This window comes from Bombus impatiens, unplaced genomic scaffold (assembly GCF_000188095.3).
Source record: "Bombus impatiens unplaced genomic scaffold, BIMP_2.2 scf_0633, whole genome shotgun sequence".
In the NCBI taxonomy this organism is placed as follows: domain Eukaryota; kingdom Metazoa; phylum Arthropoda; class Insecta; order Hymenoptera; family Apidae; genus Bombus; species Bombus impatiens.
This window is the reverse complement of record NT_177052.1, coordinates 156,219-181,302: the sequence shown is the minus strand read 5'-3', so window position 1 is coordinate 181,302 and position 25,084 is coordinate 156,219. Positions and strand designations below refer to the sequence as shown.

At 34.5% G+C, this 25,084-nt stretch overlaps 1 protein-coding gene across 3 annotated transcripts; it reads left to right on the top strand.

The window, feature by feature from the left end:
- The first annotated feature begins 140 nt into the window (after nt 1-140).
- LOC100749134 lies at nt 141-24,999 on the top strand. 3 transcript variants are annotated; one of them, XM_012389054.3, is made up of 28 exons: nt 141-288; nt 4,348-4,679; nt 5,182-5,339; nt 5,541-5,644; nt 5,921-6,273; nt 8,616-8,784; nt 8,862-8,977; nt 9,437-9,543; nt 9,616-9,961; nt 10,474-10,751; nt 11,332-11,572; nt 11,646-11,876; nt 12,400-12,807; nt 13,302-13,505; nt 13,680-14,079; nt 14,576-14,823; nt 14,918-15,196; nt 15,574-15,773; nt 15,834-16,131; nt 17,441-17,591; nt 17,734-17,896; nt 18,315-18,477; nt 18,662-18,840; nt 19,635-20,061; nt 20,648-20,724; nt 21,290-21,460; nt 24,007-24,061; nt 24,497-24,999. In XM_012389054.3, the coding sequence occupies exons 1-28, from the start codon at nt 260-262 to the stop codon at nt 24,643-24,645; spliced, it is 6,036 nt and encodes a 2,011-aa protein (XP_012244477.2). In that variant the 5' UTR covers nt 141-259; the 3' UTR covers nt 24,646-24,999. The 3 variants fall into 3 exon arrangements, with proteins under 3 accessions (XP_012244477.2, XP_033178259.1, XP_033178260.1); XM_033322368.1 differs by having other exon boundaries at nt 142-288; nt 20,645-20,724; XM_033322369.1 differs by lacking the exon at nt 24,497-24,999 and adding an exon at nt 22,546-22,643 and having other exon boundaries at nt 143-288; nt 20,645-20,724; nt 24,007-24,037.
- Nucleotides 25,000-25,084: the final 85 nt, after the last annotated feature.

Below are 25,084 nucleotides of genomic sequence, written 5' to 3'. Positions count from 1 at the left end.
GGATTATGCGAAAACGTATTGTTGGTTACGGGGTCGCAATGGAAGTCAATAAACCATGACGAGTAAGAGACGTGTAACAGTCGGAGTGGTATTAATAAATTAGTGTCTAGTTGCTACAAGCAGCGGCAACGGCAGCAACAGGAGCATTAACAGAAGATGGTGGAATAACAGATAGGAGAAAGGAAGAAGAATAGGAAGAGATGGCGACAATGATGGAAACGAAGATGAATAGCAACGCACTTTCGATTCACTTTCTCGCATGTTTTCCAGCTGTTTAGTCCCTTCAAGGTGCGATTCATATTGAACTTGGAAACATTCTATTATGTATACTATATATGTATAATCAATAATTTTTTATGTTAACCATTTGTAATATATTTTGAGAAACATTGAATGTTTTGGAAAAGTGGCATTTCTTGACAATTTCTTAATCTACTAAATTCAAATAAAATATTTCTAACACATTTTTGCAAGTATTGAAACTCTTGGAAAAACAAAACTTTTTTTATAAATTTTGATTCATAAATTAAACTTTTCGTCAGAGACATATACCTGCTAAGAATAATCACTGAACATGTTGAAATACCGAATACCGATGTTAATAACTACAAAATAGTTACAGAATACATTGACCTATTCTTGCTTTGTATCATAGTAATCACGAGTCCGTTACAGTACTCTTATAGAACATTTTCCTCTTATTTATGCCTGTAAACAAAGTTTGGTCAGAAAAACTGGGCACCCTATATGATTATCAACGACAGTTTTGTTATGATGGAATTGTATTTATCTGAACCATGTAGGTACTTCGTGTAATTGAAATTTATTGATTATACATACCATTATCCACGATTGCTCGTTCGAATAATAGGGATTTAGTTAATCAAACATTAAATCAAATTTTCCTGCAATTAATGGATTTCAGATAAACGTAGTTCTATTATATTAAATGATTCAATTGCGACAACGAGATTACGAAAATCACTGACCATGTTAAACATAACAATTTCGTTCAACAAGGCTAAAACAAACAATTGAAGGGCAATAGAAAATTCTTGCTTCTTTCACATCTGCCCTGTTTCTTTTTTAAAATTCAACAACTCGTAGATCAAAATACAATTTCATCTTAAACAATTTCGTCCTAAAACAATTTCATCAAACAAAAAATCGAATGAAAAGATCAAATTTCTGCTTGCTTCCTTTCCAACTCGAAGTCCAAAAACTTACAAAAATGACACGTTCAAAAGCACACTCGTATCATAGCAAATCGACCGAAACTAACATCACACAAACATCCACCCAACACCAACAAACACCTACATTCGAGTGCTCGCGATTAAGGCCATAGTTACAGCGAATGCGTATTCAGACGAACTGGCGTTCTGACGAACGAAACATCTGAACACTACGACGCGTACACTTATACAAATCTAATCGACAATTTATATTATTCTTATTATTTTCAATAATTAAAAGTATGTATATACAGGGTGGTTGGTAACTGGTGGTACAAGCGGAAAGGGGGTGATTCTACGCGAAAAAAGAAGTCGAAAATACAGAATAAACATTTTTTTTATTTTTTTTAATTTTTTTAAAAATTTACAGTGAGATCCGTTATAACGAGACGCGATAAAGTGCACGCATACCGAGCGAAAATTCAAAGTCGATTTTCTCGAAAACAAAGCCTCAAACGAAAAATTTTTATTCTATATTTTCAACTTCTTTTTTCGCGTAGAATCACCCCCTTTCCGCTTGTACCACCAGTTACCAACCACCCTGTATATACATACTTTTAATTATTGAAAATAATAAGAATAATATAAATTGTCGATTACGCCGAGACATTCAGTTCGTCAGAACATCGAGTCGTCGAAATATGCATCCGCCTTAATCGTAGCCTAAAACTCCACCCTATACAGTCTGTCCCACAAGAGTGGCGTACTGGCGATATCCACGAAAGTTTATATCTAATGAGACAAAGATCGAGTTTATATCTAACGAGGTCCTATCGAATAAGCCTTGCCTTATAATATTTCAATTTCGTTTAAAGTCTACATTATTGAAAGATTATTGAAAGATGCATATGTTTGAAGCTATCGTCTACGATGACACTGCGTTGGACTAATCGTCCGAGTCATCCGATGCAGATCTCAAAAAAAATGTTTGGTATTACGAAGTCCAAATTGAAAGATGTTTTAAAGTCAAGAACTCTAATAAAAGAAAAATATATTCGCGCGTTCGTAAAATATATAGGGTACTACCTGTATCCGTATCTGTGGCAGGCTGAAAAATGAGTAGAAAGCGTGCCGAAACTTTGCCAAATTCTCCAATTTGCCAATCGATAACACAGAAAATTGGACGTGTTATTAAGTAGAAGCGTATTAATACTTTAAGTGTACTATCGATCCATACAAAATTATTTGCAATTATATTTACTTTTGTTGAGGTTTATATTAAAATCCATATTAAATTTTGTACAAATATATTCATTTTCTCTGAGACATCGCCAATACGCTCTCGTAGGACAGACTGTACTCCTCTGGCGTTTATCCCTCGACCAACGTTGGTGAATCGATTGAAAATCTTTGCGGCGGGTTCCTCGAAGCAACTGGAATCATCTCGATGCGATCGGCCGTTCGCGATGCCGACGAAGAAGGTGGCATTGTAAGAGCGCCTCTGATCGTTGATCGAGAAGGTGGCAGAGTGTCGTGTTCGAACGAAGAAGAGGAGGAGACGCTTATCGTGGCCGGGCCGTGACGGTGCGTGGCGGCGTGTGCACACGCGTGTCGTTCGTGTGGGATCAGATTATCGGTGTGTCAGTGCGAAAGAAGACAATTGACTCGCAGCCGCCGTCGTGCTTGCCGGGGGCCTTCTGACGTCACATCCTGTCCTCTAGCTAGTCGCGATCTCGTTTGGACCACGGCACATCAAGGTACGCAGATTCGTGCGTCCTCAATGTTTGGACGCAGAAAACTGTCACAGACCGGCCTAGCACGTGAGATCCGACCGCATCTCGCCGATCTGCTCGATCGTTAAACTTTGTCTTTTCCTCTTTTCCCATCTTCGTACTTGCGCTTTGCCCTTCTTCCACGAAGCGACCACACAATTCAAAACGTGAAATGTGCAGAATGAAATTGGAGGATGTGGGTACAGGAGAAACCTACTTCGAGAGTGATCTGTTTCGGTTGGATTTTTTATGTGCATTATGGGCGGGGGAGCGCCGTTGAGAGCGGTGGCTAGGAAAGTGTGTGGTACGGTGAAAACCGAAGAAAGGACTAATTAGAGTGTGTAATTAAGTTGAGTTTCCGGGACAGTGTGTCAGGTGTGAGTAGCAGTCCAGATTGATATTAATGATCCTTGTCGATGGAAGTGCGGATTTGAGATTGGTTTTTAATTAAATTTTTCGACCGTTTATTTGAGAGTAAAACTGATGTACCATAATTCAACTATTCAGTGACCGCGCTAATTAACTACATTTTTTAAATTTTGATATCACGGTAGATTAATTTCTTAATTTGCTTCATTTCTTCGTATTCTTAGATTCTTCAGAAATAAGACGATTAATATTGATGGAATTGGTGAGCTTAGTTTTATATGGATCAATTGGATTTCGTTGAAACACGTATGTATTTAAATCGTTGTTTAAAATTAAGTACCGATTTTTCTGCATTTCCTAAAAATGATTTGCAAACAAGATAGATCGATAAAAATAATACAAATATTTTCATTCACGAACGTTTCTTTCGAAATTTTCTTTACTTCGGAAATCGTCGTTGATAATGGTGCTACATTCTTGATTAAGATTAACTCTCTGCTCTCTTACCTGATACTATTCTTATTTACTAAAAATAGTTACTAAGCGTTTGTTTTTAAATTAATGAAAGTAACATCACGATCTTTTTAAGACAAAATTTTCAGCAATGATTTTTGCTATACCATGCACTCTGTGCATTTTTGCACCTTTAAAACTAAGATGCACAAACATCTGAAATCTACCAATAACAATCCTAGATTTCTTGTTGAAACTATTTGTTTAACTGTTCACATTTCCCAAAAATTATTCCTAGAAACGGTTATACGATAGATGTATAAAAATAACACCAATATTATTTTAACTACTCGATATTTTTTGCAAAACAGTTCTAGCACTCTGTTCTCTCTTTCACATTTTCCAAAAATTATTTCTAAAAATTATCAAGCTATAGAAACTAATAAAAGTAATTCTGGAATTATCCTAACTTATCCGGCATTCTCTATACGAAACCTTTTTTGCTTTCAACAATCCACAACAACAGCATTCTCTAAATAAAACACGAAATACTAGATGAACGTTGCTCGATTTTTCAGCAAGAAAACAACGATGATCGACCACAAAAGATGGATCTTCAGAATCCTCGTTTGGGCATACGTTTACGCGATCGTTTCAGCGAATTTAACAGATTCGTCAGAGATCGATCTGTCCAACGAAATGGACACGTCCACTACCACGAAGAGGACGTTTCCTGACAGGTGTCTCGTGAAAACTGAACCAGGACCATGCAAGCAGAACGTTCAGAAATGGACGTTCATCAAGACTGAAGGGAAATGCAGGACTTTTCTTTACGGTGGCTGCTTAGGAAACGAGAATCGTTTCAATTCGGAAGTTGAGTGTCTTTACCATTGCGTGGGTGGTCCTGAACGTAAGGAAATACTTTGATTACTTTTGTCATTTATTCAATTATTTGAATATCGTGATTGGATAATGTACTAGAAAGAGATGAGGTAATTGGAAGGTACAAACCGATTAGTATAAAAATACAAAAATAAAAAAAGAGATAGTAAACTTCTATTAACATCGATACTTCCAGAATAATCAATATGTCCAATTGCTAATTTTTTACAGAAATTTTATAAATTTACAACGATGCATTTTTAGGCGTTTGAATAATTTTTTTTTTTGTATAACATGTGAATGAAATTTTTTCTCCTTTTATTGCACATTCTTTTTTATATAATCAACTAGAAAGATCTTTGCACGGTTTGTCTCCTGAAAGAGACAGATATCACGCAAAATCGTAGGACGCAGTAAACTAAAAGATGCCACGGAAAATTTTTCCATGATTTAATTTTGATAAAAACTTGGTGCCTTTCCAGAGAAAATGTAATTCTCGTGGTATTTTTACTGAATTTCTGGTTTCTTAGATACACTGCCACCTTATTTGATCACAAAGGGAAACGTATTTGTAACGAGCACTGCAACCACGAACACACTGCCTTCTACCACCGCCATCACTCCACGACCAACGTTTACACCGCCGGAACCAACAAAACCACCTGTACCAAAGTACAAAAGAGGAAAGGTGAACTAACTTCCCTAAATCTGCCTCAAAATCTATGGCATACGATACAAATATATTTAATTTGATTGAGACAAATAATTCAAATATTTCATAATATCACGGTATTAACTATAATTAATCTAATAATTCATCGCTTAACAAAGGAAATAATTAGGATAGCAAATTTGTTAACGAGAGTACACTCAAAGAATTACTCGACAGGAACTAACTTTCATGGAGTCTGGCTACGAGAAGACTTTTATGTTCGCGCAAAGTAACACGTTTATTCAGCTGGACGGTAGCGGTATAAAACCTTTTCAACTTCGGTGAGTAATCTTAACTATGCTTCAAAGAATTTTAAATTGTACGCATGAATCACACGAAGGACAAACTGATTAACGACATTAGTATATAAATCCTTCCGTATCTTTAACATTGAAATTGAGAAATCTGTAAAGAATGGGATCGATCAGTTCCACTTTTGAACAATTTATATAATCAAGCCAATGTCGAGTTATCAATCTCTTGGCACAAAAATACGAGAAATCAACGTTAATAAGAAAATCCTGATCCACTATTCTAAATATGGCTCTAATTTGCAGACTGTGTCGCGAGATATCTTTCAAATTTCGCACGAAATTACCCCATGGTCTGCTGGTCTACCACAGCGTGAAGGATCGACCAGAGAGCTTAGACCCTTATGCTCTGTACGTGATCGTAGAGAAAGGCCAGCTGAAAGTGGTGCACGTGTTCGGAAAGCGGTCAACCAGCCTGACTGTCGGTGAGGGGTTGAACAGGGACGAATGGCATAGCGTTCTGGTGAGAATCGACGTCCACGGAGCGAAATTGATCGCCAGGGTGGACGATAAACAGGAGGAGACGACGCTCGAAGTTCTGGAGCACGCAGTCAATTACGGAGTGTCCGAAGAACTCGCGTCTGTCGTCCTTATTGGAGGTAATGAAACTTATTTTTTACTTTTGATTTACTGATTTCTGATTATATATCTTTAACAAGTTTATGCGTGAAGAGTTTAACGAAGTAAACGTACATAATATAGAGACCTACCTAATACGTAGATACCTACGTGGTACTCACTGAAAGAAGCTTAGTTAACCGTACAATTTTTAATGAATTTCTGTTTGTAATTTTCCGTATTTTCCTGTTCCGTATTTCTGTTTGTAATTTGCATTCGACTAATTCATATACTTTAATATCACGAGCGGTTCTTCCTCTATAAAAAAATGTCCCGAAATATTTAAATTATTGCTAAAGCTAAGAAAAAGAAGAGACGATCTTGTCGGAAAACTCAGCCAATAATTTCAACTGATTCTAAGTCGCTAATAGTCCATTGATACAGCTATAAACAGTGAGAATTAGGAACAATAAGAAAGAAAACCTTAGAATATATTTATTGAGGTTATTCGGTGTGTAAACAGAGAAAACACGTGGATAAATTGTAAGGTAGAAAATATATTTAAATAGAAGTGTAATAAGTAAAAAATACAATTTGAGCTGGTCCAGATCCGCACGCTAGCTGTGTTACCTAATAACTGAAAAACCCCGAAGCCAACGTCGCCTGTCTACTGTTTATGGCCTGACTTCGTCGCAGTCTTTTGTCTACACGCTGTCGATGGCTTCAGTGCTTGAGAAAACTAAAAAAGACCAGATGTAGAGTTTTCTTAGAAGTGGTAACCACTTCAACACCCTCCCTAAAACTCTACATCCCTACAAACAATTATCTCAAATTTACAAATTATCTCTTAATATTTTCTAACTCTTGTCGTAAATATCTGAAAATTAATTTGTCAATGCCTTCTCAAGTACATTTGCCAGCCGCCTTTCTCTTTTCCATACAAATTAATTTATTACACAAAAAAAAAAACTAGAAGACTAAACAGATCATGTAGAGTTTTTCCTCTTTGTTTTGAGAAGTAATAATCACTTCGACACCCTCCCTAAAAACTCTACATGTTTACAAACAATTACCTCTTAATATCTTTTTTACTTTTCAAACCTAACTTTTTCCTTAAACATTCAAATCTCGGTTTTGGCAACGCCTTTGTACATATATCTGCCAATTGCTCTTCGCTTGTTACATACGTTATATCAATTTCGCCTCTATTGTATAAATCTCGCAAGAAATGATATCTTACGTCAATATGCTTACTTCTTTGATGGAATTCTGGATTCTTAATTAATTTCACGGCACTAGTATTGTCTACACATAGCATATACTTAAGGATCTCTAATTTACTTTCAAGAAATATTTTCTTTAGCCACATAATTTCTTTCGCTCCTGAGGCTGCACTGACATATTCAGCTTCGGTCGTAGATAGAGCTATACATTGTTGTCGCTTACATTGCCATGTGATGGCCGCATTCGCATACTTACATACAACGCCTGATGTCGACTTTCTTGTTTCTTTGTCGCCTGCATAGTCAGCGTCGCTAAAGGTTTCGAGACTGCCTGCTTTTGTATATAAGAGTCCCATGTCTGGGGTCCCTTTTATGTAGCGCAAAATTCGTTTGACTAATTTCCATTGATACTGGTTTGGATTCTCTAAGTGTCTCGCCGCTATATTTATTGCAAAACTAATATCTGGCCTACTTACGGTTTGTAAAAACATTAAGTTCCCTACGGCTTCTCTGTATGGTGCGTTACAATCATTATCGCCTATGTTGCATTCGTTCCAATTAGTCTCGATAGGTGTAGAAACACTGTTTGCCTCATTCATATTAAATTTTTCCAATATGTTTTCGATATACCTACTCTGATGAATGAATATTGAACCATCTTCTAATCTATTAATTTCAAGTCCAAGAAAACTCTTTACTTCTTTCGAACTCGTAATTTTGAATTCTTTATTTAAATCATCGAAGAATTTATCAATTAAAGATTCGTCTGAAGCTGCTACCAGTCCATCGTCTACGTATATGGTCATCAACATTAATTTGTCGTCTTCTGTATAAATATAAAAACAAGGATCTGCGTTACTCTGATAAAATTTTAAGTTCGAGATAAATTTTGTGAAACGTTCCGTCCAACAAAAAATACAATTTGAGCTGGTCCAGATCCGCACGCTAGCTGTGTTACCTAATAACTGAAAAACCCCGAAGCCAACGTCGCCTGTCTACTGTTTATGGCCTGACTTCGTCGCAGTCTTTTGTCTACACGCTGTCGATGGCTTCAGTGCTTGAGAAAACTAAAAAAGACCAGATGTAGAGTTTTCTTAGAAGTGGTAACCACTTCAACAATATTAAATCAGTTTTCTCACGAATTACACAATTTTCGTTAGGGTTGAGTTCCGAGGAGAGGCTGCACGGCGTGAAGTATATAATAGAATCGTTTGTTGGCTGCATAAGAGATATGGTTCTCAGCTCAGGTAAATCGGCCAGCGATTTGTTGCCCATTCAGCCTCTGATTGCCACGAAGCACGAAAATGTGAAAGAGGGCTGCATAGACAAGTAAGAGACTCGTTGAAATATATTACAATAATTGTTATCGCTATGTTCGAATGATTCGCTTGATAAACAAATTTCAGATGTAGAACACGAGAGAATCTCTGTTTCATCTCGAGCCAATGTGTGAACCACTATAATAGTTTAACTTGCGACTGCTTTGGGACGAAGTACGAAGGAGAACGATGCGATGTATACAGTACGTAAAAAGAAAATAGTCCTTCGTCGTTTACTTACATTAGGAAAATAAATAACTCGCTTATAAAATGATAATTTTATATTTGATCGTAGTTACAATTATAGGATTTTTATTTATTTAGAAATATTAGAAATTAAAGTTTCCAATGATTTCTATCCTATATGATAAGTTTATTGATAGATAGAATTTATTATTTATGGTTCACCCGATATTTCCTAGGCCATTTATCCACGATACTACATAATAAAATTTTATTTCCATGAAATATAAACGTACAGAATTTTTGTTTCTCGAACAGTCGAAAGAATTTCATATATTTAATTTAATTATTGACCGTGTCTCTAGGATATGAACGTAAACAATATATTTTAGCTACGAAGATTTAACATATAGAATTTAGACGCAAACTTTTGTCCAAACTTTCTGATACATCTTGTATAAAAGAATGATATATTTCAGCGGCCACGATTTTAACATTAAGAGGTTCTTCATACGTCTCGTTCCGCGTTTACGATTGGAAGGACAGAGTTCACTCGTCTGTGAACAGGATAAGCCTTGCATTCAAGGTACTTAATAAAGAAATTTTTATCTCCATCCGTAAAGAAATTTCTTTAATATTTCTATTAACTTTTATAAAGACAAAATGGGATGACTCGGCTTTATTTTACGCGTCTGGTGAAATCGATGGGACGCCACACTACATAGCAGCATACATCATGAATGGATCAGTTCACGTTGCATTAGACTTCGGCCACAAGTCGAAGATCACGACGAAACTAGGCGATTATATCACCTCGAACCATTGGAATAATTTAACGATATTTCATAATGGATCTTTGGTTTTCGTTAGTTTGGACGATGAAATCAAAGTACTTGAAATTCCTGGCGAGAATTATAATATGATCATCGATCCTGAGATCTACATTGGCGGTGGTCCTGAATTGCACAAGAAGAAAGGCCTTCGGTCGTATAATAATTTTGCAGGTACGAATCTTTGTCAATTATTATAATACTTAAACTACAGCCAGTTACTTTGAAATTTTATATATCAAATCAAGGTGATTTCCATTTTCACTAGAAAAATTGTAAATTATTCATCCGCTACGCGATTAAGGAATATCAATTTCTCTCTTCTATATATCACTTTATCAATTTACTTTTCATAACTTTTTAAAGTGTAATACAGAGAAATTAGTCGGACAATTACTCGAAAGAAATTTATCCTTTGAATAGGACCATAAATTCTTTAAAATTGACGACTCTTTTTCAAGTTAACTTTTGCTCGTCTAAGACCTGTAGCGATTTTCATATTTGATATTTGATTCCTTTTTAAGTGTCAACAAATTTACATGACTCGATCACCTAAGAACATCTTGTCGCTGTCGTTTAATGATTCAGTGATCTGGATACGTTTAAAAGACGCATATTTATAGCAGTAGCACATGCTCGTATGCCGACTCCAAAAGATCGATGGAAATCGATTGAATTGGTTTCAGGTTCGCTGAAGTACGTTTTCTTCAACGACAAGTCCATTATTTATGAGTTGAAACGTTCCAACCCCATGGTGCATTATATCGGTGTATTGGCGCCAGAGTATTACGAGGCAGATGTTGATGTGATTCCAATAACGTATCCGTTCGCGGACAGCCACATTTGGTGGCCAATAGCACGCACCGATTCCCTTAAACTGAGCTTCGACTTCAAAAGTTCGAAACCGGTGGCTGTGGTCGCGTCAGGGAATGTGACAAGTAATCGTAGTCTTGGATACTGGGAGGTATGTTACGGACATCTTATTCAAAAACGATAAACAAGACGAATAGATTCGTTCAGAAATATCAATTTTTCTAGTAAAGTTATAGACAAATTTTCTAGCAAAACTTGCATAGTAAAGTTATTGGGGAAGTGTTTAAGAAACTGCGATTTTCAAAAAAACTTATATACATTAATTTAGCATATCATCTATAACTTTACTCTACTATATAAATTTATACTTTGTTCGTTGGAATCCCATAAGAATTCTATTTCACACTTGCTGCCTTTAGTATCGAATTATAAGATTAGATCATTCTATAAATAATAGTGTCTCGTTTTTTAGCCAACCTTCGAAATGAAATAGAATTTAACTGTTTTAATTTTAATCCAAACGATGGTTTCATTATTATTTAAAGTTTGCTCAGATTCTTCGCATTATTCTTCCAATGTAACAAAATTTCAAGCTGACTTCCTTCTACCTCGATGTAGAATTTCGGTTAAAAAAGACATTCTAAAGTATCATCAAATTTAAACTGTCAAGTATCGCAAAGTAACAGTATCTTTAATTGCCTATTACGATTTACGAATTTACAAATGATCAGCTGCGCGTGATAAACGACGAAATTCGCTTTCAACTGATCCCGGTGTTAACGGAGAACATCACGGTATCCACCGCCGTCAAATTTCCCCCTTATAATACCTCTTGGCATGCGGTCGAATTGAATTACACGAGAGGAGAGCTCAGTGTCCTGGTGGATTACCGGAACAAACACAGCAAACTTTTCTCCATGGCGTTCGAATTGGGCGACAAAGTTATCATCGGAAGTGGAAAAAGCAACGCGGGTAAATTCAACATTTTTTTTTAGAAACTACGTGACCAGAACGTTAGATTATAACGCGTTGCACTCTGCCTCAGGTCTGGTTGGATGTATGCGTGAAATACAGGTGAACGACGAGAGAATAGAACCTAGACACGTGATCAATACCGATAGAGTGATCGGCGAGGTAGCCTTGGATAATTGCCAATTCGTCGATCCTTGTACCAGGCCGAACACTTGTGAACATCAGGGGAAATGTTCGGTGACAGAGGACAGAATTACTTGTGACTGTACAGGCACCGGCTACATCGGGAAAAATTGTCACTTTAGTAAGTGAATTTGTAGATTTATTCGAAATATTCGAAATAACGTGAAAAATTGTATTTTTAATTAATCTGGACTATCTCATCCTATGCTGCAATACATTTTTTGCCGCTAGAGTATTAATTTCTGTTTTGTAAAGAAAGAAAAAAATAATAATCAAACATTACGACTACTAAAATTTTTTAAACAAACTAATCTTTTCCAAGAATGTTGAAGCTCGACTGAGTAGCCAACAACGTAATAATCTATTAGGCTGTCCGAAAAGTGTCTTTCTTTTACAGACACGTCTTTTACAAAGACGCATCTTTATACAAACGTGAAACCTAATCTGTCGAACGTTGTGATCTTTATTTTGATCATACGTAATTCGATAAAATAACATAAAACGGAAAATGTTGTGCATCCATTATTTCTTTATAAAACGAAAGAAACTTTTCGGACGACCTAATATTATAGCGTAATAATCTATCGTGGTAAGAGAATTAATAACGCGAGTAAAAAAAGATACAAAAATATGTAAAATTTCAGCTATATACAGAAAAACCTGCGAGGAGCTAGCGTTATTGGGATATACCCAGGACAGAGCTTACACAATCGACATTGATGGAAACGGTAGATTCCCTCCAGCGAATGTAAAGTGCGAGTTCCAGTCTATCGAGGACTCGACAAAGACTATAGTAGAACACAATCTGCCCTCGCAAGTCGATGTTAGATCCACTGCAGAATCCGATTTTTCTTTCGACATCAAATACAGAGAGTTCACTGCAGAGATGCTACAAGAATTGATCTCACATTCGTTGTACTGTAGTCAATACATCAAGTACGATTGCTACAAAGCGCCATTGGAATTGCATAGTGCTACGTGGTTCATTAGCTCGAAAGGAACCACCGTAGACTACATAGGAAATGTGACTAGGGGATCCTGTCCTTGTGGAAGTGAGTATTAGACTTTCACATATTCTATTCGTTATTCGTTAATATAGAAATTAATTATAGCATTCTATTCATTATATAAAAATCATATTTTAACGAGAATCCATATAATATAAAACGTTTCAGGATGAATTAGTGACTTTAATTATTTCAATCGCGTGATTTTCCGATTTATACGAGACACAAGAAATCTTTATTTAGAGAAACTATGCAGCACAGAAGGGTTAAAGGTGCTTTTTATATTTTATATTTTTTATATAAAGGTGCTTTTATTTTTCGTAAAATAAAGAAGTGACACAACAATTATCATAAGAAATACTTGAGATTTGATATCATAGCAAACGTTATAACGATTTTATATTTCGTATCTTCTACGTAGAAATGGAACTTTCGTAAATAGAGTTCTATTACATTTTTGATTGGAAATTGTCGTAATAATCAATAAAGCTGGCAATGCATTAATATTAATGAAATATCGATTTCACATTTATGTTTAGTGAACAGGACATGCGTCGATGCAAATCTAAGCTGTAACTGTGATGTTCTCGCCGGAACCGCAGGAAAATGGCTATCTGACGAAGGATATTACGAAAGACCAGACTCCTTAGGCATCACCAGTATGGTGTTTTTGCAACAAAAAGATCTCGAAGACGATGCACAGGGGCGAATTACCTTGGGACCGTTAGAATGTGTCGAAACTAGTAAGCGATGTTTCTTTATCAAATTAAATTAAACTGTTTAGAGTAATTGGTTCTTTAGATTCAATAGCTCTCATGACGCATCTTTTACATTCTACACCGATTCGTAGATTTACAAATTTAATCGCACTCGAGAATTGTTAACTATCGTTAATTATTACGTTCGTTAATTTTTAGATACACAGAAATACGTTGTCACTTTCACGACCTCGCAATCATACATCGAAGTGCCTGGTTGGAGGAAAGGAGATATAGCATTCAGTTTTCGAACAACTGGAGAAAAGGCCATTCTTCTGTATCAACCACCAATTAGAAGCAATTATCCATCCTTCATGGTTGCTTTGACTTCAGAATTTCGATTGACGTTTAACTTCACTCTAAATACTGGTACTATCAGGGAGTTAGAGGTGCAGAGCATAAGAAAATTGAACAATGGCGACTGGCAAAAAATCTGGATCGACTATAATGATTATCACGTTAGATTCATGATCAATACCGACTATCAAATGGTTGAGTTGTTACCTGAAGAAGAGTTTGGGCCATTCGAAGGTTCTATGTTTATTGGCGGAGCCACCGCGTGAGTATTCTTTTTTAAAGTGTCTTTAAAAAAAAAAAAAGAAATATAGGAATATTTAAAGAACGAAAGGTTTATGGATATTAAAAACATTACGAGAATGAGACTGAATATTAAAACAGTAAAATATTATAAACTATTGGAAATGTTTGAAAATTGAGAAAAAGGGAGAACAAAGTACTGTAGAAAAATTAGAGACCTTTCTCAAAAATACCTTAGAAGATAACAAAACCCACGAATTGTTAATGCTTATTGTGGAAACTGAATTACGTATCGTGTTAGTTTTTCGTGTATAGTATATTCTCTCGTTTTCGTTAATAATCTCCCAGCTGATGCAACGCTGATTAAACACTAATTGAGAAATAAATATGCGAAAAATTAAAAGAACAAAATATTAGAAGAATTAGAGAAACAAAAGATGCTTAGAGATTTAAAAAATATTAGAAAAATGAGGTTTCAATGACTTGGCCAAAATAAAAGAATAAAAACCGTTTCTTAGAGAACACTTGAGGACTTCTTCAGTTCGCCAAGGACTCATCGGCTGTTTCCGTGGTTTGGTTGTGAATGGGGAGATTTTAGACATTCACAGCTACATGTCGGTCCACCTATCCGAGATCATAAAGGACTGCAAACCCTCCTGTCAACCGAACAAGTGTCAGAACGGTGCCAGATGTGTAGAACTGTGGAGCAACTTCGAGTGCGTCTGCGAGAACAAATGGGCTCACCTTGGCACCTATTGCGAGACGAGTAAGCTTCTGCAGCCAATTTCAAATCTCCACTGTCTCCTATGTATTTCCACATTTTATCTCTCGATTCTCGTTCTATCGATTCGATCATTTAGATATAAACAACAAGGCCTTGACATTCACTTCCCAAGGTGCGTTTCTCAAAAAGAATTATTTTGGTAAGGACGAAGAAAGCGAAGAAACGGTATTGTTGAAGAGTATACTGTTACAAAATATTCTGATCAACTTGAGGACTTATGATACTCATTCGTTGATCTTGTATGCGAATGATCACTTGAATAATTTTGCTCATCTTTACATCTCGAATGGCACCAGTATAGTGTATCTGTTCAACGCTGGTAATGAGATTAAGAACATCACCGTGGAATATCCAGGTAATTAAAAGGGATATTTTATTAGGAATATTATTTCAGAAATATTTTGGGCTCTTTATCGAACCTGCTGCAGTCCGCGAATTGTCCCAATCTTACTGTTATTTTAACAAACGGAACATAGGAAATTATCTTATTTTAAAATTTCATTTTCATAGTATCAATTTTTTGTAGTCGTATGAAAATACTATTAATAATACGAACATTAATATATTTGAATTATCGACATTTATATTTTTTGCATTAACTAATTAGCATACAAATGCTATAATAGATACAGTGGTGTTCCAATACTTTTTGTAATAATGTATAATATTGTAGCCAGTAATTTATATTATATATCTTGACATAGCAATATGTAACGTACAAGCAACTTCCAGGTGTGAACACAGGAATTTCGGTCCAAATCGCTATAATTCGGAACGAAAAATCAACGACACTTCACGTGAACGAGTACAACTCTACCCTAAACGCCACTCCAATCTTGCTAGACACGTATTCGAATAAACCTTGGATAAATCCAGAAAAGGAAGTACTGGCACCTCAGAGGCCACCAGCGCCGCCCAGCAATTACTTTCAGGTAAGATTTCAGACTTTCAAACTGAATCGAATGTATGCAATGATCAGAAATCTTACATAGGTGAATCTAGGAGGCTTCGATTCGAATGATCTGCTGAGGTTCGGCAAAGAAGATATGCAAATTAAGGGCTATGTCGGTTGTCTTCGTGGATTGATGATCGGAGAATATCTAGTTGATTTGCCTAGCCTTGCGAACGAGGCTAATCACGAGGGTAGCAAAGGAGTGCTACCTAATTGTCAGATGAAATGTGACGCTACCCCGTGCAAGAACAACGGAACTTGTACGGAAGATTTTGGAAGACAGGAGTTTTCTTGTAACTGTGAATTGACGTCGTACTTTGGGGAACATTGCGCTGATGGTGAGATATTTTTGCTTTAAGTTTATTCTTTCGAGGCTCTTTTTTTGTTTCTTTTTTGAGAAAATGATTTGAACAACAAAATTTATCCTTCTTTAATTTATGAATTATGGAGATATCTTGCAACGCGATATCATTTATACTATTTTCGAGATGAAATAGTTTCTGTGTTTTATTATTAGGAAAATTAAAAATATTTTGTCCGACTCATCCGATCATTAAATAATTTAATAGATTTACCTGGTACAATGGCTAATTTATTCGATCACAAAGATGGATTTACTTCTTTTTAAAATATTGTATATATTAATTTATAATAAATCCATCGATAGAATAAATTGTTTATAACATTTCTCATATATCATTCAGTAAAGAATAATTCGTTCGGTTTCTTTCGTTGATGGAGAGGAATTAAACACAGAAAAATTAGAAAACGTAGAAAACGATACTGAATGTAGGAAGACAAGTGTTTTAAATTTTATGTGAAATTCTCTTTCATGTGAAACAACATTTAATTAATTAGTTATAAATATTGAGATATGAAAAATAGGCACGCGAGATATCTTCGAAGAGATCGCGTGAACGACATCATGTCATGACATGATATCTCATCTACGAATATTGCACGCAGTATTCATTAAAGTAAACAAGAAAGAAAACCTTAATAAACTTGGATCTAAAACTCATTTGCGTCGAGGTTAGAAGAGATCGCGTGTTAATAGAAAACGTTTTCACATGTCACAACGTTTAAAATGTCAATTAGTCATTTAGATACAATGCACGTCTCACCAGAAAATATTATATGCTTTTCATAAATAAATCATATACATAAAGATACGATAGATAGGATCTGAAATCTATGTTTCTTAGATATTTATTCTTTCATTCTTATTTATATTTCTTTTATTTATTTTAGCAGATACACTAAATGTTCTTATGTTTCGATACAACCTTCTTTCGACACTTCCCATAACGATACAGAGACCAATTGAAAAATAAATTAGACCAATAAAAAGATGATGTCACTTAGAGTTTTATGCGATTGTACTTAATAAAATCAATCCTGAAAAATAAAGTCATCGCTCATTTACAAATGATAAGACCTTGAACAACTCATAGATTATCTAAATACTAAAGATATAAATTGTGTTAGATAATATTAAATTACAATAATAAAAATAATTTGAAAAAATAATTTCTGCTACACTGAGAATCAACTATTACATTTGAGAATTATTACATTTCTCTAGAGATTTACAAAGATTTTGAAACTTATCAAATTCAATAACACAAAATTCGCATTGTTTGTTAGAAAAGGGAGCAGACTTCAGTGGCGAGAGTGTTCTGCAGCGCGAGTTCGACCCGGTTGACAAAGTGAACCAAGTGAAGGTTCAATTAGCATTCTCAACTAATGATGTTCAACAGCATACCATGGTTCTTCTACTTTTACAAACAGAAAATAAGTAAGTTTTTCGTCATTTTTCTATGTTTCTAATCCGTACACTATCAATCAATATATTTTATATTTCGAATTCGTTGCAATGATAATCACGATCTGAAATCGCTCTTGAATCCTAGATGTCTTTTGAAAGATTTTTTTTTCAGAAACTACTACTTGCTGGTTGCCTTGTCGTCACAAGGTGGGCTGATTTTTGAAGAAGACAGAGAAGGCTCCGTATATGAAGTACGTTTACGTCCAGGAAGCTTCGCAAATGGAAACCGACACAGCATTTATTATGTTCGAGATAATAATACGACCACGCTTCTGGTGTGTTATTCTTGCTATTGTTTTAAAGCTTTTCCAGTTTTACAAATAGACTGAGCATTTTTATGCAAATTAGTATTCTTGAGAATTACAGAAGTATATATTCTATATCGGTAGAATATTAATTCACCTATTAAGTATTATAGAAAGCACTATACTTTGGATATTTTATATATTTTTTCATGTTACTTGCATTCCATTTAATTTTCCACTTTCGAATTTTTTACCTAGATAAATAAAAACAGTCTATTAATAACTACTTATAGAGACACGCCGATGAATACTTAAACCAAATCGCATTTGATATAAATTGAAATGCCTTGCAACATCCGCCGTCAAATATCTGTCGAACAAATTAGATTTGACTTTAGAATGGCATACCATCTCCTAAAATGATTGACAATCCCTTTACTGATTGTAGATCGATCGCCAGCCGGTGCAAATGGTACCAATGCCAGTGTTGAAGCCGAGAGAGGACGAGGACAATAGTCCAGGCGTGACAGAAATTCAACTAGGCGGTCTGAACACGACAGATTCTCGATTCAGCGGCAATGAATACAAGGGATACACCGGCTGTCTGAGCAGTGAGTCCTACGTTAAATCAAGCCGCTATGAAAAACAAAAGTCTGTCGAAAACCGATAACAGTTTATTCGTCGACAGTAAGAGTCGAACCGTGGTTTCTAATAGAATACTGTCTTTCTTATGTTAGACAAAACGATCGTCAGCCACATTGCGATTACGAAATGACGGATACCCTCTTCTTGTAGACGTCGTGGTATCGATCAACGGAGGACCTAGCATGAAACCGCTCGAGGAATATATGCTATTTACGAAACAGGGCAGCGAAACGGTCAGGGCGACGATACTTGCTGGAGTGAGGAGCGCCCAGTGCGCGGTCTTTCACACGGAACCACGTGGCCCTGAACCACCCAGAAACGATAGCGTTGTAAGAAACTTTTTATTATCAAGTACTGTCAATAGTAAAGCATTTATTTTAATATTTTTTATATAGAAAGTCAGTTAGTTAAATGCTGGTACATACCATTTTGATAGGTTCTGCGATATTAACGCTTTGACTGCCACGTTGAACATATATGACCAGCCACGGTTTCTTCTGTGACGCCACGATGGTCATTGGTAACCGGAGCGCTTGAACTTCTTACAATTGTAAAAATTCCATGAAAATTGAGAGTTAGGAGTGTGAACATACCTTACTATTATATATAGAATGAGCAAATACTGTTTACTAATATCCTCTACACGTTTCAACAATATATTCTGGACGTTTTGCTTACGACGAAATAACGAATGCGAATGGTTTGTTGACATAAACGAAGCCTTGTTATAATATGTCGCTATCAAACGTTACCAAGGCATCACGGTGGTCACCCGTAACCACCAATAAGATGAACGGTTCATTGGGGAAGAATGTTGTCTTATCTCATTAATTTATTATTACTTTGCCACTATATGCTTTGTATAATAAAAATATTACCGTGGCGTCCTCATGTGATTTCGGCGTGGCAGTCACAGTGTTAAACGTTGATGGAATATAGATATTGGTAGAAGAAATCCAGTTAATGTAAACTCCGAACAAAGTTATTGTATTATTTAACTTTTACGTGCACACGTTATCTTACCAAAGAATTTTGATACAATAGCTTTCAATTAAGCTTGACGGCATAGCAAATAACAATATAGCAAGATGAAATAAGCATTAATATAATAAATATGTCAAAGGATCGCAACAGATCCTGGATGGAGGATCCTCCGAAGAGGAATTTATATAAATCGCAGTATTCCGACGCGACACAGGAGGAACAAGGTGCTGGTACTTACATCTTCATCGCATTGTGTTGCGTATTCGTTACCGCGGTGATCGGCTGCATCTATGAAGTTTGGCGAAGCGCAAGAAAGGATCGACGTCGAAGACGCGAAGCCGGGATCGCTGGCTCGCCCGTACTTTCATCCTCCGGATCTCAAAGATGGCAATCTCAACAGTATACGGATCAACTAGCTGGTGCCGTGAAAACGGTAGGCTTCAAGAACGTGACAGAAGATGAGAAAAGACCAAATGGCACGCATAAGTCCGCGGCGAAAGAGTATAAACCGCTGGCCAACGCGGAGTCGAAAGACTTAATTAACGATAAAAGGGTTCATATTAAAGGTAAGTTTAAGATCATGATAAATAAGCTGCAAATTTGTATTTGAAGGTGCAAAAGTGAATAGAATGCATATATGAAATATGTAAAATGTTCAAAATATAGTGATTATTTATTTTATATATTTATTTACAATGATAATCTAGAAAATTAAATATAGAATTTTATGGTTTTCGAGGATTTCAATGTTAATCAACTTTGATAATAACAGAAAGGATTTTGATTGGTTGAGAGGTGTGAAGAGCATAATCGTAAAACATCCTAAATAGAAAAATAGAGTACAGTAATAATTTTGAACGTAATATCGTGCGTGTACTTACTATTTACTGACTACTTACACTTTCTCACTCTTCATTGATACAGAACATCGGTTAAACGGGACTCGGAAAACCGAAACTCTATTGTAATAATAGCTCAATGAAAAGATTCGAAGATGAGCTATACATAGATAGACTACTAAGAGAATTAACAATTGTTTTGAATAACGATAAATAGAATTAGGATAGGAAATAGAATAGGAAAATCGGAATTATTAGAATATAGATTATCGTAGAAACAGATTCGAAATTATTTAAAATTATGTTACAGCAGATGAAGAACCAGAGAGGAAGGAGCTCCTAGGGGTAAATACAGGCATCATCACTAAACCTCCGAAACCAAATCCATTCGTAAAGATTTTTTCTTTTTTTTATAAAAATTACGTATGTTAAGTTCTAAGCAGTTTGCCAAGTGGATTTTTCGGTAGTATCTCCATCAAGGAAAATTTTTTTTATTCAAATTGACACTATTTCACGATCGATGCGCAATAAATGTTTTATTCGTATTTGTATCTACTTTGCAGGCTCGCTTTGAAATACTTTAAAACATATCGAAATAAATAAACGAATACCTGATCACGATATTTCTTTAGCTATATAATTCTAGTAACGTGAAAAATATTTTACAAAAGAATTACTCTAGAAATTAACGTTTTCTTCTTGGTAAATCAATTCTAGTTTATATATTGTGAAATGTTCTTAGCTTTTAATTTTTACTACGAAGACGATAACATCAAATTTTCATATTCTGATTGAGCATTTGTTATTAAATATCTCAACGACATATGCTACTTTTTACGGTACGTTCCAAGGAGCGGAACGATAGAACAGAATTTATAAAAGAATTAGAATACAATAAAACGTACAAGTATTAAATATAAATTCGGTTTCTACGCATCGAATCGTTGATTTACAGTCGATGGAAGATCTGCAGGAGGAGCCGGAACTGGAAGAATGCGAAGAAGAGGAGGCGGCTGAGGAAGAAGAAGAAGAAAAAGGAGACGATTCCAAAGAACAGAATCCAGATGAGGAGGAGAGACATCAGTTGAAAGGAGAACATACTGACGATAAAGATTTTGTCAAGTCGGTAAGAAAAACATCAAGAAGTTATTCCTTGAATAGATAGGTCTTTGTCCTTGAAATACGAATCCGGTCCGATATCGCAAGAATCTATTTTTCAAAGATCTCAAACTAAACGTGGAACTAAGCTAAATTAAGAAACGGAGAAAAGTGTTGAAAAATGATTTTCATGATTTTATTACTTTGATATTCGTATAAGTTAGTTGACCCATTAAGGACCAAGTAATGGATATGGATACAACATTATCGAGAAACATAAACTTGTCCATATAAAAAATATCGTTTTGTAAACAGAATGTACAGAAACTGTATGCATTGGAATAATAGACACTTTTCAAAGGCACGTTTACTTATTGTATCAAAAAAAAAAAACCTGTTTTAAGAAAAGTTTATCATATTGTAATACTACAATATTTGAATTTCTTCCATCTTCGTACTATTATATATAAGAAGAAATGGTATTGAAATAGATTCTAAGCAAAAAGGGCTAAAAAGACAGAGTTCAATAATGTAAATTGACCGGAGCAAATGCAAATGAAATGTTGCATCAACCTGAAATAGTCCTTGGTGGGTTAAACCGTTACTCGATTATATCAAAGTGAAGAAAAATTTGTAGTTTAAGGACAGATTCGATTTCACCACAAAGTAAATGTGTTCAAATTTTGTTGGATATATTCATTATTATTTGGCTGCGATGTGACACACCAGTGTTATTCATATCCATCTATCATACATTTGTTATTTATCTCTGTCAGCTTTGTATGTACGTCCCTTATCCTTTCTTTTTTATATATATAAATACAAATATAAATATGCAATATTGATTATGTTATACGAACAACGAATAAAACATCCTTAAGGAAATCAATTCTAAAACGTTGTGCCATCTCACTCCTCGTAAACCCACAAAACACATGAAAGAAAATTATACCATAATACCCATAAAAGTCCTAAGACACATAAACATCATTTTCTCGGCAATCAATTAGATCATCATGTCATATGGAACATGAATAAAAAGAAAATCGAGAATAATTCGAAAGTTTCGAATGCGGACGAACATAATCGAAAATATATGTATAATAATTTCAGCCGGAAAATTCGTCTAGGATAAGTGTTGAGGAGAGTGTTGACTCATTAAACAACAATCCCGAACACGATGACACGAAAACGCAGTACGAAGCCTAGAGGTATCAGTGTTATCGTAAAGCTTGTTGCATCGTTTGTTCTTATGATCGTTCATTTGCTTTCTTCATTCTATCCATAATGTAATTTCCGTTCGCCTACTACGATAATATAATAGTAGATGTAAAGTGAATCCTTCTATGCATCGTGTGTATGTTTTATTTAAAATATTGATGCGAATTACACGACATTGGAATACCTAATATTGCATGATTTAATGCGACTTATTTGCAAGAAAAATTATCCTTTATGCTCTTCGTGTACAATGGTGTGTACAAATTTCCAAATATATCTTTCATTCTATATTCCACAAGCAGTATTGTGGAGGATTTTAACTAATATTATATAACTATATCATAATCTTTTACTTGTTATACCATCATACCCAGTATTAGTTAAAATTCTTTTAGGCATAGCTTTTGAAATATAAAGTGAAAAATCTATCTGAAAATTTTTGCACAACAGCGTATATTGCATTTTTATTATATTAGGCCATAGCATATGAAAATTTATTACTCCTTTTTTTATTGAAACAAAAACGTATGTGTTCGCCTATCATCAGGAACAATGTTTGAATCGATATATCTTTGCTATTGAGATATATGTACATATAACAGTGACTAATATTCATTAAACTGCAGAATAACTAATAGGAAAAAAGCAAAGAGAATAGTAAAAAAAGTATCTAGCAGTACTTTAGTCAAAAGATCCCTATACGAGATTTGTATACTAATCCAATTTTCTATAATTATATATTAAGTACAGAATATCATTACATTATAATGATGTTCAATTTCATATAAATTATGTTGCGGGCCAAGAATGTATTTCGTGATACAATCTGCATACATAAAGGAAGGAATATTATAAGAATTAATGAAATAAATATTACAGTGCTCAACAAGTAAATTACTTTTTTTCGATAATTTTCTCTTTTTTTATAAAAATTGGAAAAGACAATATTACAACTACAGTAAGTAAGGATGAACTTTAATAAATAATGAACTTTAAGAAAATATTTGAAAAAGATATTCAATTGCATGAATGAAACTACGTATTTACCATTTTTTAGCGACAAATAATATGAAAATTTAAAAATTAACTAGAAGGAAAGTAATCTAAAAATTTAAAATTATAAAGATGCATCAATCAATATTGCATGAATCATAAGTATAATGGGAGAAGGATCGATACAGTACATTTGAGTGCATGTTGCATTAAAAGAAATATTTTTATCATAATTTCTACAGCGACTTTCATCCTGTTTTAAGTTCTTCCATTGTTACTTGGAATGAAATCGAAATAATATTTTTTCTATCTAAGATATTGAAGTTGAAAATTACTTAAAACAAGTTTAATCTTATTTAGGCCATCACGCTAAATGGTATTGGACAACGAACGACAGTCAAAAATTTTTCTGCAGGTCAGTATTAGCTTAATTACTTGCGAGAAAATTATAATGTGTTAATAAACAATATGATAAAAAAAACATTGTCCCTGTTTCCATATTCCATAACTAAAAAAACTGTATTTTTTACAGTTTATTATTTTTTACAGTAAAATTAAAACTTAAAAGTATAAAAAAATAAATATAATATAAACTTGTCATTTTTAATAAATTTATAAACTAATTGATATATCATTACAAAACCAAAAGATGTTATATACGCTATATAAACAAAATGATAAATATATTTTAATCTAGCAACTACAATTAAAGAAAATAAGAAAGTATAATTTTCCCCCAAGAAGTAAGCTTCTTTCGGGAGCTCTGGTCGATTGTTATACAATTATACAGCTTTAATATTTATTCCTAATATATTACTTACTTTGAGAATCTTTACGTGTACCTTTCTAGATTCTGCAAGGCGTTTCATTTTCAATCTACAACCAATCTATTTACCGGACGATCGGAGAATATTTGGATGTCCACTGAACTATGTTGGTATTGGAGAATATCAATCAAGAAATAGAAATTCCGTTGAGTCAGTATTGTCTTTGGATTGATGCTTCCCGAATATATACGAGAATTGTTAATTTCACGCCATGTGCATTGTATACGCGAGCATAACTAATTTCAAAACAAATGCGAAATAAAAGAATCCATATGTGTGACGATATACATACATACAATAACGAATGTTCATTAAACATTTCATGATAGTTTCTACATTCGCGAATACAAGAATCTATAATTTATTTTAAAAATATGTAATACTTACTGTTTGGACGTTAATATAGGTTGACACCAGCAATTTTCGCTGTTTTTCATACTATATGTTGACAGATGTCGATTAAAGAAGCCCGTGAAAAGTTGATGCGTTTATTGAAAAAAGGAAACAATAAAAATTATTTCTGATACGTTTTTACTTTTATGTAATATTTCCTACAAACACCCCCTTTTTAGTACTTACTTATGTATGTATACACTCTAATATCAGGAAAA